General features: G+C 57.7%; 1 protein-coding gene across 2 annotated transcripts; it reads left to right on the top strand.

The window, feature by feature from the left end:
- The first annotated feature begins 3,543 nt into the window (after positions 1–3,543).
- Positions 3,544–19,295, top strand: DBNL (drebrin like). Of its 2 annotated transcripts, XM_030034766.1 has the most exons (14): positions 3,544–3,669; positions 4,755–4,810; positions 7,309–7,421; positions 7,982–8,056; positions 8,536–8,682; positions 9,893–9,970; positions 10,590–10,741; positions 11,893–11,947; positions 12,550–12,624; positions 12,744–12,846; positions 14,262–14,411; positions 15,931–16,037; positions 17,446–17,551; positions 18,105–19,295. In XM_030034766.1, exons 1-14 carry the CDS (start codon positions 3,587–3,589, stop codon positions 18,242–18,244), a joined length of 1,440 nt encoding a protein of 479 aa, XP_029890626.1. In that variant the 5' UTR covers positions 3,544–3,586; the 3' UTR covers positions 18,245–19,295. The 2 variants fall into 2 exon arrangements, with proteins under 2 accessions (XP_029890626.1, XP_029890627.1); XM_030034767.1 differs by lacking the exon at positions 14,262–14,411.
- The last annotated feature ends 39 nt before the right edge of the window (positions 19,296–19,334 follow it).

Below are 19,334 nucleotides of genomic sequence, written 5' to 3' on the forward strand. Positions count from 1 at the left end.
ATCCCATCACCTACAGCCTGACCGTGAACCCCAACCTCCAGCCGCACTTGCCACCTCCCCGTTTCACCGGACGGAACAGTCCCCAAATCCTGGGTCCCTGGGGCCACAAACTTCTCCCCACCCCTCCCCGCTGAGCCAGCAGCCCCTCACTCTGCTCCACAAAGGTTCTTCAGTTGCTTTGCCTGAAATACTTCATGAAAAGGCTTTTGTAACATCTAAATAACTGGTGACCCCAGTCCCCCCCTGCCCAAGTTTCTCAAGGAACAGTGAGAGGCAGCTGCAGGGTATCAGGCTGGCTGGCTCTTCCCAGCTCCCAGTCCTCCAGATGTTTTATTACCCTGCTTTTAATTAACATTTCCATCCATTTGCTGAATGGGGAGTTCACATCTGCCCCTTCCCAGGCAGCTCTTTGCTCTGTGTTTAAGGGTAGATGCGGTGAGGACAGCCCTTCCATGCGGGGTCTGGATGTGTCCGGGGGGCTGCATGAACCCCAGGCTGCTAAAAAATATAAATAACCACTTAAAGCGTTATTTTTCCCAACATTCTCCCAGCTGGCAAATAAAAAATGTGCGGCACAAGTCCACGAAGGAGCGAGGAGGTGGCTGGTTCCTGGCACGGGGCACGTGGAGGGTGACTGTCCCACACCGCCCAGCGCTCCACATGTGACCCCCAACTTTGCAGGACCCCAAGTAAAAACACGGAAGCGCTGCAGTTTTGGGGTCTTTCCCAACATTTTTTGCATGTCCTAGAAACCCAGGAGAGCCCCTACGATGGGTTTGAAGATCGCCATCAGAAGGCAACTGGTGCTCTGGAGGCAAAACCTCATTGCAATTCATTTCCCAAGAGGTTCCCGAGACCCCCCCCCTGCCCCATTAAGCGATAATTAAGAGCATCCTGGCTGGGCAGGTGGGATGGGACATCCATGAGATGTAGGGGACAATGGTGGGATGGGAGGTCCATGAGATGGAGGAGGTGATGGCAGGGTAGAGCCCTTCAAAACCATCTCACACAACGTTTTGTCGCTGTGCAGCCCAAACCAAAAAGCAATTATGGGAGCTTATGTGTGCCTCTAGGTCAGATCCCATCACCTAGCCTTTGCCCTGGCACATCCTGGTGTTAAAAGCTGCTGGGATCCTGGCAGCGGTGTCCCGAAGGTGCCACGAGGTGGTGGATGGTGAGGGGAGTAGAGGTCGGGAGACCCAGGGAAGATACGTTGGAAAAATGAGTCTCTAGAGTGGGGACAGCGGGGAGGAGCCGGGAAGAATGCTGCTGCAGATGGAGTGGTTGGAAATGAGTCTGGCCAGCAAGGTGCTGCAGCTGGGGCGGTGTAAGGTGGGACCATCGGACACCCCAGGACCTTCAGCCACCCTGGGACTCTCAGCCACTGCGGGACCCTCAACCACCCCGCGACCCTCAACCACCCTAGCAGCCTCAGCTGCTCCAGGACCCTTGGCCACCCCAGGACCTCCAGCCACCCTGGGATCCTTGGACAAGGCACGACCCTCGGCCGCCCCAGGAACACTCTGGGACCCTTGGCAGCCCTCCCAGGACCCCCCCAGGACCTACAGCCACCTCAGGTCCCTTGGCCGCCCCGGGACCCTCGATCACCCCATTCACCTTCTCCCACCCCCATCCCACCCCCCCACGCTCCCCCCCAGACTCCCTTTTCCCCTGGGGGCTGGGGAGACGGGGCGGGGGGACACACATTCCCCCCCCCCCCCCTTCCCAGCCAAAGCCTGAAGCCCCAAGGAGACAAATCCCAGCACATCACCGTCACCATCACCGGGGACAAACGGGGGTCCTGGGGGGGTCATTAAACCCAACCTCACCCTCCTGGGGAGGCCAGGGAGGTGGGAGCTCCCGTTATTTTGCCAGTGGATGACAGTGGTGGCTCACGGGTGGGTTTTTTTCCCCCCGTTGTCTCCCTGAGACAGGTGGGATGGGGACAAAACACTGCAAGAATTTTTGGGGCGACCCTCCTGCCTCCATGTTCCCCCCAGCTTGTCCCCCTTTAGGGTGACCCTGAGTGTGGAGGAAGGCTTGGAGGAAGAGCTCAGAGCAAAGCCCGTTATGGGGCGGGAAAGAATCTGGGGGGGGGGGGGGGGGCTTGCAGCCGGGACGGCCACCCCAAAAATCCCTCACGCACCCCACTCCCCAGCTGGGGGGCAGCGCCCCAGACAGAGATTGGCAGCTGGCTCGGGGCTGGGGGGCGCTTGTCTTGAGTGCACGGTCGGGTTGGGGGGGACAGACGATCTGCAAATGGCCCATTAACACATGCTGGGGGCATGCCTGGTTGGGAGTACCTGCCCTCCCACCCCACCCCACCCCACCCGCCGAGGGCAGGATGAGGCCACCTCCTGTGTCCGTTCCCCCCCGCCCCCCTGCCAGTCTGAGCCCCCCTGGGATTTCTTGTGCCCAAGGGGCGGCTGGGAGACGAGCTTTCCCCATACCCACCCCCGAATGTAAATGGGGGATCTCAGCGCCCTGCTTCGAGCAGGGAAACTGAGGCACGGAGGGTGTGAGGGGCGCAGGGTGGCCCCCCCGGCAGCAGCACTCCCTGCCCCACATGGGGGATCCCCCCACCTCTGTGCCCCCACCCCATCCAGCTCCTGCCAGCTGTGGGTGCTGGGGCCACCCCATGGCCCCCTGGGATGAGGCCACCACACCTGGGGGACAGTCATCCCCACGGCGGGGGGGTTAACTCAACAAGTTCCTGCCTGAACCCCCCTTCCCTTCCCACAGCACCTAATTTTTGGGGTGACTCTTTGGGGGGGGGCAGAGGAGAGGGACACCCCCCCCCATGCCCAGCATGGGAAAAATCTGCAAAAATATTCCCCTTTCTGAACCCCAAACTGGTGCTTTACCTGGAAAAAAAAGCAGAATTTTGATGATTTGGGGTAACATCGAGGCGCGTTTGCACTCCAAAAAGCTCCGGGCTCAAAGCTGCTGCAATGCTCGGGACACCCCCAGGTCCCCCCCGCGCTCGCCAGGTGGGGAAATGGGGGAAATCCAGGGAAATGCGGATTATCTTGGCCTGGGGGGGGAGGGGGGGGCAGGACTGCGTTTGGGGGGGCTGCGTTGGACCCCCTGGAATTGGAGGGGGGGGCACGGGGGCCATGTGGGGGTGCTGTTTGGGTGTCTCGGGGTGCGGGATGTGGGCCCAGGCTGGGTTGGGGGCACCCCCAGGTCTGCCCTGGGGTGGGGGGTCCCCGAGAACCGCCCCGGGACGGGGGTCCCCGGGCGCGGGGGCCGGAGTGAGCCGGGCCTGGGCAGGGGTGGGGAGGGCGGGGCACTCGTGGGGCGTGGCCGTTCTGGGGCTTGGCGTTCTGGGTCCAAGGGGCGGGGAGTTCCCGGGACGGGGCGGGACGCTCCATGGGCGTGGCTTGGCGACTCGTAGGCGTGACCTGCTGCTCAAGGGGCGTGGCTTGGCGCCTCGGGGCGTGGCGTGCTCCGCGGAGGGGGCGTGGTTGTGGCGGGGCGGGGCGGGGCTGTGGCGGGGCGGTCCCGGTAGTGCCGGTGGGGCGGGCCGGTGGGTGGGGCCGGGCGGCGGTGGCGGCGCGGGGGGGGGCCGGGAGCGGGCGCTGCCATGGCGCTGAACCTCAGCAAGAACGGGCGGGCTCTGCAGGAGGCCTACGGGCGGGTGGTGGCGGCGGGGAGCCCCACCGACTGGTGAGGGGCGGGGGAGGGTCCGCAAGGGAAGATTGGGGGGTGCCGGGGGGGGGATGGGGGTGTGTTTGGGGGGGGTCGGGGGTGGGGGGTGCCGGGGAGGGGGATTGTGGGCTGTATAGGGGGGATGAAGGGTATACAGGGCGGATCGGGATGTCTGGGGGGGGGGTCTGGGGTGTATGGGGGGATCAGGGTGCCTGGGGGGGGTCTGGGGTGGGGGTCTGGGGTGTATAGGGGGGATCGGGGTGTCTGGCAGGGGTCTGCGGTGGGGGTCTGAGGTGTATAGGGGGGATCAGGGTGTCTGGGGTGTACTGGGGGGATCTGAGGGGGTGGGGTAGAAGCGAAACCGGGATGTGTGGGGGTGTCTGGGGTGGGGGTTGTATAGAAGAGGTCAGGGCTGGGGGGGTGTCTGGAGGGAGTTGGGGGGGCCTGGGGGGTGTGTGGGGGAAGATTTAGGGCTGGGCCGGTGCCTGGGTGGTGATGTGGGGTGGAAAGGATCAATCCGAGGGTGTGGGGGTGTCTGGGTGTGGGATGTGGGGTGTATAGGGGGGATCAGAGGTGTGGGGGTGTCTGGAGTGAAGGTGCAGGGTGTGTAGGGGAAGCAGGGGGGGTGGGATGTATAGAGATCAGGGAGTGGGGGGTGCCTGTGGGGTGGGTGTGGGGTGTATAGGGGGGATCAGGGGTGTGGGGTGTCTGGAGTGAAGGTGCAGGGTGTGTAGGGGAAGCAGGGGGGGTGGGATGTATAGAGATCAGGGAGTGGGGGGTGCCTGTGGGGTGGGTGTGGGGTGTATAGGGGGGATCAGGGGTGTGGGGTGTCTGGGGGGGTTGTGGGGTGTATAGGGAGGATCAGGAAGTATCTGGGATGTGGGGCAGGAGGTGTGTGGGGTGGGGAGCCCCATGGAGCTATGTGCATCGGGGGTATCAGGCGTGTGTGGACACCCTGGTTGGGGACCGTGAGCATGGGGGAGTTTTTGGGGTGTGCTCCAGAAGAGTTGGTGCAGGAGAGGAGATGCTGTCAGGGTGTGAAGTTTGGGGGTGAACGTTTCTCACCGGGTCGGCTAAAACCTCCGCTCCTGACTTGTTTTTAGGGCTCTGTTCACCTATGAAGGCAACAGCAATGACCTGCGAGTGGCTGGCTCCGGAGGTGAGCGTGTTAGGGACTGTCCCCCCCCCTCGCCTGGCCGCGCCGGCCGAGTCTGGGGTTGTTCGCAGGGCTCAGCTCATGAGGTCTGGCTGGCTTTTGTCGCTCTGTCCTTCTGGTGGCATCCAGCCTCTGCCTGGAATGGCTCCAGTGGTGGGAAACTGTGCTCGCTCCCTCTCCCCTCCCTAAAGGGTGATTTAATTTTTTTAATCCCCGAGCCTATTCTTGCCCCTTGACGCTGGTGAGGAGCGGCCTTGGCGGTGGGATGAGAGCGAGAGTGCACATCTGGGAGCACTGGGGTGTTTGGTGCGGTTTCTGAGTGAGGAAAATAAAGAGTCTCGGTGGCAGGTGGGAGAGGTGCATGCGTGGCTCTGCCTTCTCCTTCCCTTTCATTTTCCTCTTTTCCAAAGGATCCAAAGTTTGGGTCCTTGTACCTCTTTGCAGTCCTGAAGTATTTTAGATCCTAGCCAGCTGCAGCACAGGATGAAGGAAGGACCACAAAGCGCTTCAAAGCCAGCTTTCTCAGGCTGGGGATTCCAGCTTGCTGCTGCTAAAGTGCCTCTTCTTTCTTTGGTTCCCCGCTTCCTGGGACTTTTTTTTATTTTTTATCCAGCTGCCGATTCCCACACAAATGCTTCTCAACGCAAAGCTAAAGCTGCTCAAAAGCAACTCATCCAGGCAGGTTTCTCCGCTCTCTAGATTTGCATCCTCCAGCGCTCGGCTGTATTGCCTCGCCGGCTGTCTTTCTCATTTGCAAGTGTTTCTCACAACCCACGAAGCTCGCAGCGACTGTGGTCAGGTGAGACGTTTCTGGGTAGCTTTGCAGAGTCCGGCGAAGCCCCCGTGGTGGGTGGTTTGGTGCCGGGGCCTTTTGTTCAGCAAAAGGCTCTTACCGAGCTGCAGACGAGGGCTGCAGGGAGCCTCAGGGAGGCTGCAGAGGATGCGACTGCCTGAGCACCAGGTCTGCGCTAGAGAGCGGCTGCGGGGGACTGTCGGTGGGGCCAAGGTGCAGATTTGCTGCTCTCGAAGAGTTAGGTGTGTATGGAAGAGAGATCTGAATTTAGGGCTCGTGCAGGCGTTAGCTGCTTGGTGAGTTTTGTGTGTAAATTAAAAGTCCCGTGTGGTTTTTATACGGGACCCTGGTTAGTTAGGCACGGTGTAACTCTGCTGCTCCTTGTTAGCAGAGCCCTGACCTCTCCGCAGAGCTCCGCTCCTCCCAGCACTTCCCTTTGTGTTGTTCCATACACGCCGCCACAGCGTTAAACATTGACCCGGCAAACACCCAGTCCTGCGGCCCTCATGAGCTGACAGGCTTCAGACTTCCAGCCTTAAACTTTTCTGTCGGGCTTGGAAACCACTGTGCCAAATTTAGAGCCAAAGCATAAATATTTGATAGTGGAGAAGAAAACGATCTCAGGTCCTGCTGCAGTGCAGAACAAAACAGACTCAGCTGTGCAGTTGCTGCCGGTGTTTGATGGTAGGCAGTGGCTCGTTTTCTGCTTTTCAGGGGTCAGACAAACCAAAGTAGGAGGAATCGTGGTCTGTGGGAATATTTTTGAAATGAGAGCACATGTTTTTTGCGTTTTTCCTCCTTTTCTGGTAGTTTTTTGGCATACACTTCTAGCAGGAGTGATGCTGCGGTTCCTGGGGCACCATAGCACTTTCCATCACTTGCCCATCTTGCACAACCCCTCTGCTGAGCCTTGCACAATATTTTTTCCTCTGTGCAGGGGTGGGCTCTCCTCCTTCGTCCCCAAGCTCATAGCTGAGAGCAGCCCCTGGAAGGACCTGCCTGGAGGGGCCCTGTGGGTTTAAGAGCAGCGAGGAAAGCGTGAGAGCAGGAGTTTCCTCCTACGGTCGGCAAGTGTGACCTTACCCTGCACCAGACTCTCGTTTTCTTGTCTACTTCCCATTTGATGAAGCAGGGCTCCTCATGGCCGCCACCAGACTTAGAAGGTGGGATGGGAACGAGGCGTAGCTGGTTCCTCTGCCACTTTTTCAGGACCTTTCCAATCTTCGTTGAGCTGTTTTCCGGCAGTGGAGTAGCTCGCCGGAAACCTCGCAGCACAGTTTCGTGTAGGAACCTGTGGGCAGAGTTTGCAGCTGCCTGCTCTGCTTAAAACCTCTGATTAGTCCGGGGCACGTGAGCATCTCCTTTCCCTTCTCTATCGTTACTTGACTTGCGCTACAGACCCGGGATCTTTCCGTACGTGGATTTGCGCTTGTCACAGCAAAAATCTGAGGAAGATCTCTGGTGGCGAAGGCTGCTGGGGACGGGGGCATGGGCGAGAGCGGGCTGAGGCTCAGCTCCCGCACAAACGAGCAGGTGACGGAAGGACTAGGGTAAACATGAGGGGTCTGAAATACTCTTGGTGTAGGACAACTCCAAATCTAACCGGAATAATCTCCAGGAGTCTGCAACCTCGGTGGGCTCAGCCGTTCCCACCACGTGTGTGAGATCTGCTTGTCTTTAGCACCCTCTCCTTTCTCTCCCGGGGCAGATGGTGGCCTGGAGGAGATGGTGGAGGAGCTCAACAGCGGGAAGGTGATGTATGCCTTCTGTAGGGTGAAGGATCCCAACTCCGGCCTGCCCAAATACGTCCTCGTCAACTGGGTGAGTGGGGACAGACCTCCGCCTTTCCCAGGAGGGACCTGGTGGAGATAAATCATGGTTTCTCCCTTCAATTCTCTCTTGAATCGTAGTTGTTGCACGCTCGGCAGCCAGCGTGTTGAATCCCCTCCACCAAGCTGCAATACCGAGGATGTACCACGCCCACCGCTGTGGGTGCGTAGTCCAAACCCCGTGGACACAGGCGAACGGAGGATTCACGTCCCCGTTACATCTCTTTGGCCATGTAGCTCACTCGGCTGGCAGCGAGGCTGCTGGTAAATGGCTCTGAACCCATCTAGGATGGGTCGAATGAAGTGCTTGAGGGTCAGCGGGAGCCTGGAGCCCTCATGGCGTGGCCATTGTCCCTGGGCAGGAGGCTCGCCACGTCCCTCTGGGCAGCGCTTGCTGCAGAGCGGGGTCTCTTCCCATGCAGTAAGCCCTGGTGAAGCCCTCACCGTGCCCAGCGTGGATGATTTGCGGACTTAAATCAAGGTGCTGCTGCTATAAAAACAGCCTGGGATGGGACTCTCTGGTAAGCAGGTGCCGATGGTTTCTCTTTGCAGACCGGTGAAGGCGTGAATGATGTGAGAAAAGGAGCCTGTGCCAACCACGTCAGCACTGTAGCAAACTTCCTAAAGGTCTGGTCCTCTTTTCATTGTGTCCTCCCCGGATCGGTGGGCTCCAGGCTAGGTCGTGGCCCTAGGGACCCTGTGCCCTGCATGGCTCACGCTGCTTTTTGGGGTGGGACAGAGGCATCTGTTTGCAGGCAGAACTGTGGCCAGGCGAGGCTGGGGAGTGCTGCCCTGGCACTCGATATTCCCTGTGCTGTAGGATAAGCCCAGGCGTGCATTACAGAGGCTGATTCACAACACAAACCTCTTGCTGGCAAAAATAGCTCTGGGGACTGCAGAGGAGGCAAAACGAGCCTCTTCTCCCTCCAACAAACATTTGCTTTCCCAGCGTTGCGTTATCTTAGAGCGGCCGGTGACCCCTCTTTCTCACCTGGGTCCTTTGCCTTCCCTTGGGAGCTCTGGGAGGATGGACGGGACCTATCGGAGCAGCATGGTGGGTTCTAGAGTCGCACTTTCACTCCTGTGCTGGCTTTCTCCCTGCTCAGGGGGCTCATGTCACCATCAACGCTCGCGCCGAGGAGGATGTGGAGCCTGAACTCATCATGGAGAAGGTTGCCAAGGCCTCTGGGGCCAACTACAACTTCCACAAGGAGAGCAGCAAGTTCCAGGACTCAGGCCCTCAAGCTCCCGTGGTGAGTTGGCTCAGTGGGGGCTTTCTGGTCCCTCTGGCCTCGCAGTTGGGCAGTCTGGGACCGACATCACCTCCCCGTGCTTTGACATGGCTGTGGAAGCACCGATGATTGTGCCCAGGGCTGGTTCCTCTCTTCGGCTCGTTGCAGAGTGAATCAGGGCAAGAGCATGGGGGTGGTGGTAGAGCTGAGATGTCCCTGCAGCAAACCTGTAAGCCTAAGCTCTCCTCTCCATAGGCCCAGCCACTTTTTTAAGCAGGACTGATTCTCCTCCAGTTCTATTCAAGTTTTTAGAGACACAAAAGCTCCAGCTTTTCAAATTTGCAGAGTATCTGTGAGGCCTGGGGCTTCTCCGAGGCCATGGTGCAGCCGAGGGACAGGGAACAAGACGTTTCGGTGCAGCAGCATTTTGACCTGCTTGCAAACGAAAACTGAGGCTTCCCCCGGTGCTGTGAAGTTTGACACTTCACAGAGATCTCAGCAACTTCCTTTCTGTCTACATGGAAATGTTATGTAGGAAGGTGTTTTTTTCACACACACACACCAAGCAAGCGAGGTTTCTCAGCTGTACAAAGGAGAAGCTCAGGTGCACATGCTCTCCGACTGTGAATCGCGTGACCCTGCTCTGAGATGTGGGTAAAGAGCAAACCTGAGCTGTGCAAGACCCTCGCTCTCCCCATGACCCTGCTTTGGTGTGGCAGTGCCAGGTTTCCCATGTGTCCTGGTCACTTCTTTGCTGGCTGCTCCAGCCTGGGCCCTGCAGCACTTTAGCAACCTGGTTTTTGCTTGAGGCAAGAGGAAAACTAGGCTGGAAGTCCCTGTTTTTGGGAACATGCACGTCGTTGGGCTTCAGCAAGCCCTTCTTTAAAGTCTGGGGCAAAGCATCAGGTTATAGTAACTTCTAAAAAGTCACAGACTGTGCTGAATGTGGGACCGTGCTGGTTTTGCTGTTATATTCTATCACAAAGCGTCTTTTTTTTTTATTCTTCATGCTAAATATCTTCCGTTGACCCTTTCAACCCAGCCTGCTGGCCCGTGGCTGTGTGGGACTGGGTGCCCTCTGCCAGAGGAAGGCAAAGAGGGTCTGGCCGGACCTGTAGCAGCAGGAGAAAGCTGCCAGAAAGCTGCGGGGACAAATTTCTGCAGAGGAATGCAATAATTGTGATTGCTCAGTGACTACCGCTCACATGTGCTGCCTTCTCTCTCCCCTCAGGGCTCTGTCTACCAGAAGACAAATGCAATGTCCGAAATCAAGAGAGTCAATAAAGATAATTTCTGGGCCAAAGCTGAGGTGAGTGCTGCCGCTTCTCTTCAGCAGCCAGGCATGAGTAAGACGAGGCATTTGCATGTAGCTGGAGATTTCTCTCCATCTGCATCTTCCCTCTCTAACCTGGATTCTCCTGCCCAGAGCCAGGGACCCAGACCTCAAGCAGCGTGGAGCTAGGCTGTCTGCAGAGGTCCTGCTGCCTCAGGGTACAAGGGGAGGAGGAAATTGGTCTTGAAGAGCAAGATGCTTTTTATCTCATCTTAATTTGGCTCTGGGCTGCTGGGGTGGGTGCAGGGGGAGAGAGCTGGGCTGCAGCCTGGCTCCCAGTGGATGGCAAAGTGCATTTGGGTGACGGGGCTGGTTTTTAACCTTTCTGAAGGCAGCTTTCTGAGACCGAACAGCAGGGCAAGTCTGCTCTGTATTTGCTGCCCATTCAGGTTGCTTTACACCAGGGTTTTACAGTGGTTTAGCAATAGCGCATGAACCGTCAGGGTGTGGAAGTGTTACGGGCACCGTGTGCCCTGGGAGCTGCCGGCACATCCACCGTGCTGGCTGGTGGCATGGCATGGCATGCAAAGAGCTTGGGGGGGTTTCTCAGACCTGGCAGCATTAAACCCACGACTTGTTGCACATCTCTCATCAGAAAGATGAAGAAAACCGCCGGCTGGAGGAGAAGAGGAGAGCGGAGGAAGAGAGGCAGCGGCTAGAGAGAGAGCGTCGGGAACGGGAGCTGCAGGAAGCGGCGGGGCGAGAGCAGAGATACAAAGCGAGATCCAACGAAATCGAAGCCCAGAAGTGAGTCCCTGCTGCTGGCGAGTGTTTGTAACAGTGCCCGGACCCCATCCCACTCTCCGGGATCTCTCAGTGTATCCTTGTCACCACCTCATCCGAGCTGCTGTCCCCGCTCCAGCCCGTGTGCTGCCAGCGGAGCGTTGTTCCTCAGGGAGCAGCAGATCGTGTCTTTGCGTTCCCTGCCACTGCAGTCGCTGCAATTCCAGGAAACCTCCTTTAAGGCAGCAGATGCGGAGGGGCTCTGCCTCGGCTTGTGCTGGGGCAGGCTCAGCCCGGCCGTGGCACGCTGCCCTCGGGCACCGCGATCCGCAGGTCCAATCCTCCTGATAGCCCCCGTGCAACCCGAGCGTCCGTCTGCTCCTGCCGACGTGCAAATGAGTTGCCTTCGCCTTTGCTCACCTTCCTGGAGCAGTGGTGGAGGTTTGGCCTGGCTGATCTGGCTGGCCCGTGGGTTCCTCCAGCTGGGTATCCCCCAGCAAGCCCCTGGGGTGGAGAGAGCATCGTCTCCCTCACCCAACGGCCAACAAGCTTGGGCTGCTTGTCCAGCATCATCCGTGGGTCTCCCTGCCTGCAGATCCTGCCCCCAGGACCCGGTACCCCCCCCCTTGCAGGGTGCTGCTGAAACCTGTGGCCGCTGTTTGTGGGGTGCCGGAGGTCCAGGCCGGCTGGTGCAGGGCTCTGCGCCCTGCAGAGAGGAGGTGGCGTGTGCGGGGACCGGCATTGTGCTCTCTCTGTTGATTTCCTTCCTCTCCAAGCCTGGTGTGACCCCAGGGAGCCTTATTAGGTGGTGGAGCTCACTTCTGTGAACAGCAGTGGGCACTGCCTTCCTGTTTTGAGCTCGGATGGGGAAGTCTGCCCAGCCCCTCCGTGCCGGATGCTCTTGTCCATGCTGCTGAAGGAAGAGATTTCCCCAGTTTGGTCCCACTGTTTGAAGCAGCTCCTGCTGCTCTGCCCCCCTCTCCTTGGTGTTGCCCCCTGCACGGCTCCGGGGGTGGCCTGTGGCTCCTCATCTGGCCCCAGAGGTGAGGGACAATGTCCTTCCTCTGGTCTTCCCTGTGTAGCTGCAGCAGGGTGAGGTGCCAGAGCAGCCCTGTGTAGAGCAAACTGCTCGTCCTGCCTGCGTGTTAACCCCAATTTGTTGTTTGTCACTGCAGGAGACTCCAGCAGCAGCAGGAGGCAGAGAACAGGGACAAGGAGCAGCAGCAATGGGTGAGCTTCACCGCTGTCCCCCATGGTGAGGTTTCTTCATGCATCCGCCACAACAGAGAGGACAGGGTGCCATGGTGCCGACCACGCTGCGGGCAGAGGCAGGAGGGTGATGGAGGAGCACCCCGGGTGTCCCCGGGCACTGTTGTGGCTGGTGGGGGATGTGGAAAGACCCATGGACACGCTCTGGCAGAAGAGGTGCCCCGGGCTGGTCCTCCAGGTCTCTTGCTCCATCCTCCGTTTCGTCGAATGGGCTTCGATTTCGTTGGATCTCACTTCATATGTCTGCTCCCACTGGCCACATGCTCCCGACAGCCAGTCCAGCTGCAGCCTCTGGGGAAAGCAGAGTTTAAAAACTCTTTCTGGGGAAGAGCCTGGGGACACCGGAGGAAATCAAGCCCTTATCCTCAGCCCAGCAAACCTCCTGCATCTCCCTCCCAGATCCAGGGGGTTTCCTCCCTGTTCACCCTCCATCACCATGTTTGTTCCTTGTTCCCATTTCTCCGGTCCTTGGGGCTGGATGGGGAAGGAGGGGGCTGGATGGGGAAGGAGGGGGCTGGCTTGGCACCCACTGAGGCCGTAGCAGACCCTGTCTTGTGCTGCAGAAGGAGCAAGCCGAGGAGTACGAGGCCAGGCAGCGGAAGGGCTTCAAAAGAAGCGAATCAGTGGAGAAAGCGCAGGTACGCTGCCAGGAGTCCGAGCCCTTTGCTGGGGGGGGCTGCATCGGCTCAGCTCCCCACCTTGTGCTGCTCCCCACCTCAGGGCTGCCGTGCCTTGACTGCGCTCTTCATCTTCGCAGGAGGCTGCATCGCTGATAGCGCAGAGAGCGGTGAACCCCCGGGACATCTTCAGGCAGAGGGAGAAGTCAGTGCCAGCGGACACGGTGACGGCTTCCCAGCCAGGTACGGCACGAGATGCAACACTCGCAGTGGGTCAGGCAGCGTGGGTCGGTTCCCGGTGCCCGCACCGGGTAAATCTGTGTGCAGACAGTGCTCCCGATGGGGGGAAGCACGTGTTTGGGACGGCTGTGTTACTTGTGAGGCCGTGGTTCCTGCTGAGCACGGGTAGCTCTCATCACACCCGGTGTTCTCAGCCATAGGCAGAGCAATGTCTCACACCCAGCTTGTGTGGTTTTCCACGGTAAGTCTCTTGCCGCGGGCTGCGCCAGGTTTTAACAGCCGAGACTGAAGTTTTCCATACTTTGACTCCACTTGTGAAGCTTAAATTTCATTTTTTAAATGAAAATCAAATATATTAAAGCCAGAAGGGGACCACTGTCACAATCTATCCTGACTGTCATAAACTCCACCCAATTTTTTGCACTGGTTGAACCAAGCGGGAGTGTGTCCCTTTAGAAGAGACCAATCTGATCTATCAGATAGAAACCAGGAAGCTGTGAAAACCAAACCTCAAACTAGCTGAGGAAGTCGCTGAGAACACATGATAACCCTGGATGGATGTCTCCTCCTCAGTCAGCTCAACCCCCTTGAAAGTAGCTTGAATTAATTTGGAATAAGCACTTCTGTGTTGTGATACAAGCACAAATACACTTTCTTGGGTAGGCAAGTCATCGGTGGGACAGGATGAAATGCCATGGTGGGAAAATGTCTTTCTTGCTGTTTAAACGTCACTATGGGGGGAAGGCTGATTTCTGAGGGTGAGAAATCCCTTGGGATTTCCCTCGTTAGTATTTGATGTTTTTCAGTGGAGGAAAGGAAGACAAATGCCCTGGCACTGGTAAAACCCACAGGCTAAGGGTAGGCTGGCAAGTCTTGGTGCTTATTCACTGCTGCGCTCCAATAGGGCTTGCCTCGTAACTCTCCTGCTTTGCTTTTGTTTGCGTTCAGAGGCGTAGATGGGGGAGATAACAGCAAATAGTTACCTTCTGCCAAAGGAGAGTGCGCTGGCTTAGAAGGCTGGCAGCAACCAGTTTGAATCGTACCCCTCCCAGTTGCTGGTCCTAATGTCTGTGAAATTCAGGGTGCTCCAAAAATGACCATGGAGACCCCAGAGAGCAGGACCTGGCTGGTGGTGTCCTCCAGCTACTCTTCCTCCTCAATATTATGTCTTATTTTTTCACTTGACTGCAATGACTGCTGTAACCAGTAGACAAACTTGTTTTCCCCAACCAGGATTAGAGCTGGAAAATCCTGCTTAGGAGGATAACCAAGCAGTGGGCTCCTAAGGCAAAAAGCGTCCGACAACACCCTTCAGTGACTAACTCCTGTGATTCCTGGGGAGTCACGGGGCTGTCGCCATGCGGCTTGAAGCCTTGATGCGTGCCCGGCTCCTGCAACATGTTTAACTCCTTTTCCAGGCAAGCTTCGCAGCCCTTTCCTGCAGAAGGAGGTGAACTCTGTGACGAGTCCTGCCTCTCCCGTCTCTCCTGCCCGGGATGCTCCCCCAGCCTCCTTTGCCCCCTCCTCTGCTTGGGGGACCCCTCCAGCCTCTCCAGTACCTGCAGCAGGTGCGTGGCTTTGCTTCCTTGCCTAACCAAAGCTTTACAGCTCGCCTCTCCAAATAGGATCTCCAAAATTGGGCAAGTTGAGGCCAGGCTCCAAGTTTCTCTTTTGGTTTCCCATGCCTCGGCAGAGCGCAAGTGGATCTTTAGGCCAGAAACCCGCTGGCTTTGTCACCAGCCGGAGGGGACGGGAAGGGCTGAGCGCGATGCTGAGGCTGGGGAAGGAGGAGAGTTATTGCTGCCTGGTGGAAAGGTCCTTTTGTTTCCTCCTCAGACTTAGCAGGAGGTTCAGTGGCCGAGGGGATGAGGACATCTCCTGGCTGAAAGGCTGAAATTCAGCTACGTGCACCCCCAGAGCCCCTCTCCAGACCTCCCACTGCGGGGGCTTTGAGCTTTGCCCTCAGATCTTTCCAAAATGCCTTTGAGACTCAGCAAGGGAGGCTTTCTACCCCCACGCACTGATTTCCCTCTGGGCAGCAGAGTGCGGTGACAGCAGCCAGCTCTAGCAGGTAGACAGGGCTGTCTCGCCATCCTAGTAAAGACCAGAGGACCTGTGCATGTCGTCAATGCAGGGATCCAAGGCCTGGCAGTGCCCATCTGCCCGGGCATCCCTGCCCTCGCCGCCGGGACTGGGGTGGCAAGGCAGGGAGAGGGAGCCGGGCTACGAAGAGCTTTCTCTGCATGTAGTGAGATGCTCTGTCTCCTTTCAGGTGGTTTGGGTGGGAAGAGCAAGTCTGGAGGAGGGCTGGCTGTGTCCAGAAGGTCTCTGTGGGTGGCATGGAGGTGTTGCCTTGTCCTTGAAGGGCTGTGTGGTTTCATGTCTGTGCTGGCTTGTCCCCAGCTCACCGAGCTGCTCCCTGCCCCATTCCCAAGGCTGCCCCGGAGCTTTGCTTCAGGAAGGTGGAAGCTGGGAAACAACCTCCAAGCTGCCTTTTTCCAGATAAGCCAGGATGTACCTGGTCAAAACCCAAAGCCCTTGAGTGACTGGGTTCAGCAAAATGCTTCAGCCAGAAATAGATTTGCTTTGGTGGAGCAAAACCAGCAGTTGTTTCAGAGCAGCTTGTTATGCTTTTGCTCCCGTCCACCCCAGCAACTGGGGGCCAGGGACAAGCTGGGGGCTAGGGACGAGCTGGGGTCCAGGACGGCCGAGCTCTGGCGGTCCCCAGGCTGCAGTCACCACTAGATGCTGCTCTCGGCCAAGGTCTCTGCGCCAGCCCTTCTCCATCACCACGAGGAGCAGCTTGGAAATGGTTCATCTTGAGCAAGCTTATTCCTTTCCCTATCGGAGATCCTGGGTCTCTCCCTGGTCCTTTTTATCATTCCCTAAACCCCTGCTCACCCCCGGAGCTGGGTTCGTGCTTGCTGGACCCCATCCCCTCTGCAGGACAGGAGACCCAGGGGACATCCTGCTCATACCAGAGGTTTGGTGGCACTTAAGCCTGGAGCAGGATTTCGATGACTGAGGGGACAGGGAGAGGTTTTGGTGACAGATATCGTGGTGAGATACCGTCTGTTTCTTCCGCAGGGCGAGATTCTGGGTACAATTCAAGCGTCCCGGCTTCCCATGCAGAAGAGGCAAATCTGTACGAGGAGCCACCAGACCCCTCGGCCATCTATGAAGAACCCCCTCAGGTTGGTGCATGAGGGAGGATAGAGGACCCCAAGGGGGAAAAGGGCACCCGAGAGCTGGCCAGGATCCTCACGCAAGAGAACGTGGCTTTGTCTCATCTTTTAGGATGAGTCTGGAACTCTTTTATGAGCGTCTCTTCTCTTTGGGTACAAACACTCTGGTGCTCAGAGCCCGGCTGCCTGGGCTAAAATCAGTCTGAAACTGAGATACCCTGAAGTTCACATGCGCTGGGGCCGCAGCTGCATGGCGAGGGGATGCTGCCACGTCCCTTCCCAGCGCTGACAGCGAGACATGCTGGTGCTGAGCCCCCATCACCCGTCCCGTGCCCTGGGACCACTCCGGCTGGGGTTATTGCCCCCCTGTCCCTGGAGCCCCAGGAGGGGGCAAGGGGAGAGGCTCTTGTCAGCCTCTTTGCCAAAGGACTTTCTCCTCCTTCTCCTTCTTTTCACGTCCAAAACCAGCAGAGCCGACAAAGCCCAGCTATTCTTGGCGTGCTGTATCAGATTCTCCAGCATCTAATCGCGGGGTTGTGTCATGCTGCAGTGTTTCCCTTGGAGATGTGGTGGCCATTTGGTTTCCTCTCCTCTATTCATCTATCTTCCCCCCCCCGGCTCACAAAACCATAAGCATTTCAAAGATACTTAATTTTCTCTTTCTTGAATTTGTCTGGAAGTGTCCAGCTGGTTCAAAAGGGGTGGGGAGATGGGCTGAACAATCACCTCAGTCTTTCTCTACGAAAGAGAAGTAAAAAGCAGCCAGCTCAGGTCTCAAAATGAGAGAGAAATGCTTGGAAAATGGGAGCTGGAGCTTGTCCAGCTTCCACAGTCTTAAACGTGTGGGTGATGAACCGCTGTCTGCAGCAGAGATCCTAAGGGATTGCCTTCCAGAAGGGTTGTCTGCTGCTGGTCTCCAGTATTTCTGGTTGTGGTGCCGGCTGCTGGGCCGGAGGCACTGCAGGATCGGTGCCGGTTTGTGAGTCGAACAGGAGAGCTGGCTGCCTTCGCTCTTCAGTGGAAGGCTGGTTTGCACACTCATCTCTTTATCTCCTAGCAGAGACACGTGGAGCTCCCAGAGCCAGTGTTTTTATTGTGGGGGGCGCATCTGGGACCTGCTGCATGCGGTTCTCCGAGGCTCGGGGGGGCTGATCTAAATCTCTGGGTGTTGCATGGTGTTGTACTCCTCCCTCCCACTGTTTTCTCCTGCAATTCCCAGTGTGCAACACCTCCTGATCCACCTGGGAAACCAAGTGCGGCTGCAAGAAGCAGTGGGGTGACGTGCACCCCGTGTGCCGTGCGTTGGGGTGGCAAGACCCCAGACTGCAGACCCTTGCTGTGGCTAACGAAGCACGAGCTGCCTGGCACAGCATTGTTCATGCTGGTAACTCCTTTTCTGCCTTTCTCCTTCCTGAAGGAACAAGTTGACGATGCCAAATACGACTACCCAGTTGAGTACCAGCAGCCGCCGGACCTGACGGGGAAGGGGCTGTGTGCCCGGGCGCTCTACGACTATCAGGCTGGTAAGACCTGCAGAGTTCTGGCTTTCCCTCTGAACTGGGGGGGGTTTGCTGGGCCCAGTCTGTTTCCAGATACCTGGACCAGAGACATCACCCATCATGCTGGGCAATCCCATGGCAGGGTGCTAGATAAAGTGTCTTCCACCCAACTTGGAGCTGGAAGAGCAAGTGAAGGAAGCCATTGGCTTCTCTTTTTCCCCCTAACATCTGTTTCTCACTCCCCTCCCTGTCTCCCCTCCCCTGCCTCCTGCCTCAGAGCCTGTTTTACCTGGATATTCACATCTTACAATTTACTGAACCCCTGGCCTTTCACAGCAGCAGTGGGGCTGAGCTGCCTTTGCTTTCTCCAGCCATAAAAATGCTGGTTTGCTGTGAAAAGTGGCTGTCGAGGGGTTTGGGCTACAGCAGGACTCAGCCCCAGGGAAGCTGACTGTGTCACAGACTCCTTTCTTTAAGCAAGGGGGTGTCTGGTGGGGAGGCTGCATGCCTGGCACAGTGTGTCCCTGGCAGGGATCGGCTTGGTTTTAACCCCCTCCCTCGCTCTGTCTTATTCCAGCTGATGACACTGAGATCTCGTTTGATCCGGAGAACATCATCACCAACATTGAGATGATCGACGAAGGCTGGTGGCGTGGCTATGGTCCTGACGGCCACTTCGGCATGTTCCCTGCCAATTATGTGGAACTGATAGAGTAAGGGGGCTGGCAGGGGCTGTGGGGACCAGAGCCGCTCCGTCCCCCCCGGGAGCACTTGGCTCCTGCCTGATTCTTCCAAACGATGTGTGGCTTTTATTTCTTCTTTTTCTTTTCTCCAAGTGAAGTGCCATTGCCCTGCTCCCTTGGCAGCAGGGCTGACCCAGGCGCTGCTCTCCTCCGCTCTCTCCTGTCCCCCGTAGCTGGTCCTTGGTCGGGAGGAAGGGGCCGATCCCATCCTGAGCCCCTGCAGTGCTGATCTCCCCCCTCCTCCCTCTGGTTTGGAGTGCGAATTCTCTTTCAGAGCTGAAGGAGGGGATGACAAATCCCTTACTGGGCATTTTCAGGGAACAAGTTGCCTCTCCCCCCACGCTCCCTCCGACCCTGTGGCCTCAGAACTGGTGTGGCTGTGATGGAGAAACCACTTTCCCCATTTCGGCTCGCTGATGAAGCTCACCGGATTGATTTTAGCATTTTACAGGGTCTAACATCACCTGGAGAGCCGAAACCTGGCTCTGCAGTGTTGCCACCTCCCCCCCGAGCATCCCAGAGCTCGCCAGTGGGGCTGCCACATGTGTCCCTGTGTGTTCCTCCCTGCTGTCCCCACTGGAGGGGTTTTCTCTTCCCTTCCCTCTCCCCAAACCATGCTTTGGGGATTTAAATCATGTGTGAGCAAGCTCCCCCTGCAGAGGAGATCCAGCGAGGCCAAAGTGGGTGTTTGAGGGGGTTTTTTTTGGCAAAACCTGTGAGCGTGGGATCCCTCCCCTCCTCCATCACCCCAAATTCACTGTGAACAAGGAAGAGCCCAGCCCAGCTGCCACCTTCTCCCTTTGTTAAGTTTCTTCCCTGGGTGTTGCTTTAGAAGTAGCAGGAGAGGATGGGGGTTGGAGATGCCGGGGGTCCCGGCTCGCCCACCCCTCCCGCGGGCACTGGGGGATGCAGCGGCTCCTCCGAGCCCGTTCCCCCGGGGTCCTGTGGGCTCCTTCCCCACCGCTCACTCCTCCCATGCTGTCCCCGTCTCTCCCAGCAACAATAAAAGGGCTTTTCTTTGGTGATGGATGCAGTAGGATCTGGCCATGCGCTCCCGGGCAGGA

Source organism: Aquila chrysaetos, chromosome 13, assembly GCF_900496995.4.
Source record: "Aquila chrysaetos chrysaetos chromosome 13, bAquChr1.4, whole genome shotgun sequence".
Taxonomy (NCBI): domain Eukaryota; kingdom Metazoa; phylum Chordata; class Aves; order Accipitriformes; family Accipitridae; genus Aquila; species Aquila chrysaetos.

Excerpts from the sequence above, each read along its gene's own strand:
- DBNL (XM_030034766.1), top strand. The coding sequence starts at position 3,587 with ATGGCGCTGAACCTCAGCAAGAACGGGCGGGCTCTGCAGGAGGCCTAC. Across the intron at positions 8,683-9,892 it reads CAGGCCCTCAAGCTCCCGTG|GGCTCTGTCTACCAGAAGAC; the intron begins GTGAGTTGGCTC and ends CTCTCCCCTCAG. Across the intron at positions 17,552-18,104 it reads GCTCTACGACTATCAGGCTG|CTGATGACACTGAGATCTCG; the intron begins GTAAGACCTGCA and ends GTCTTATTCCAG.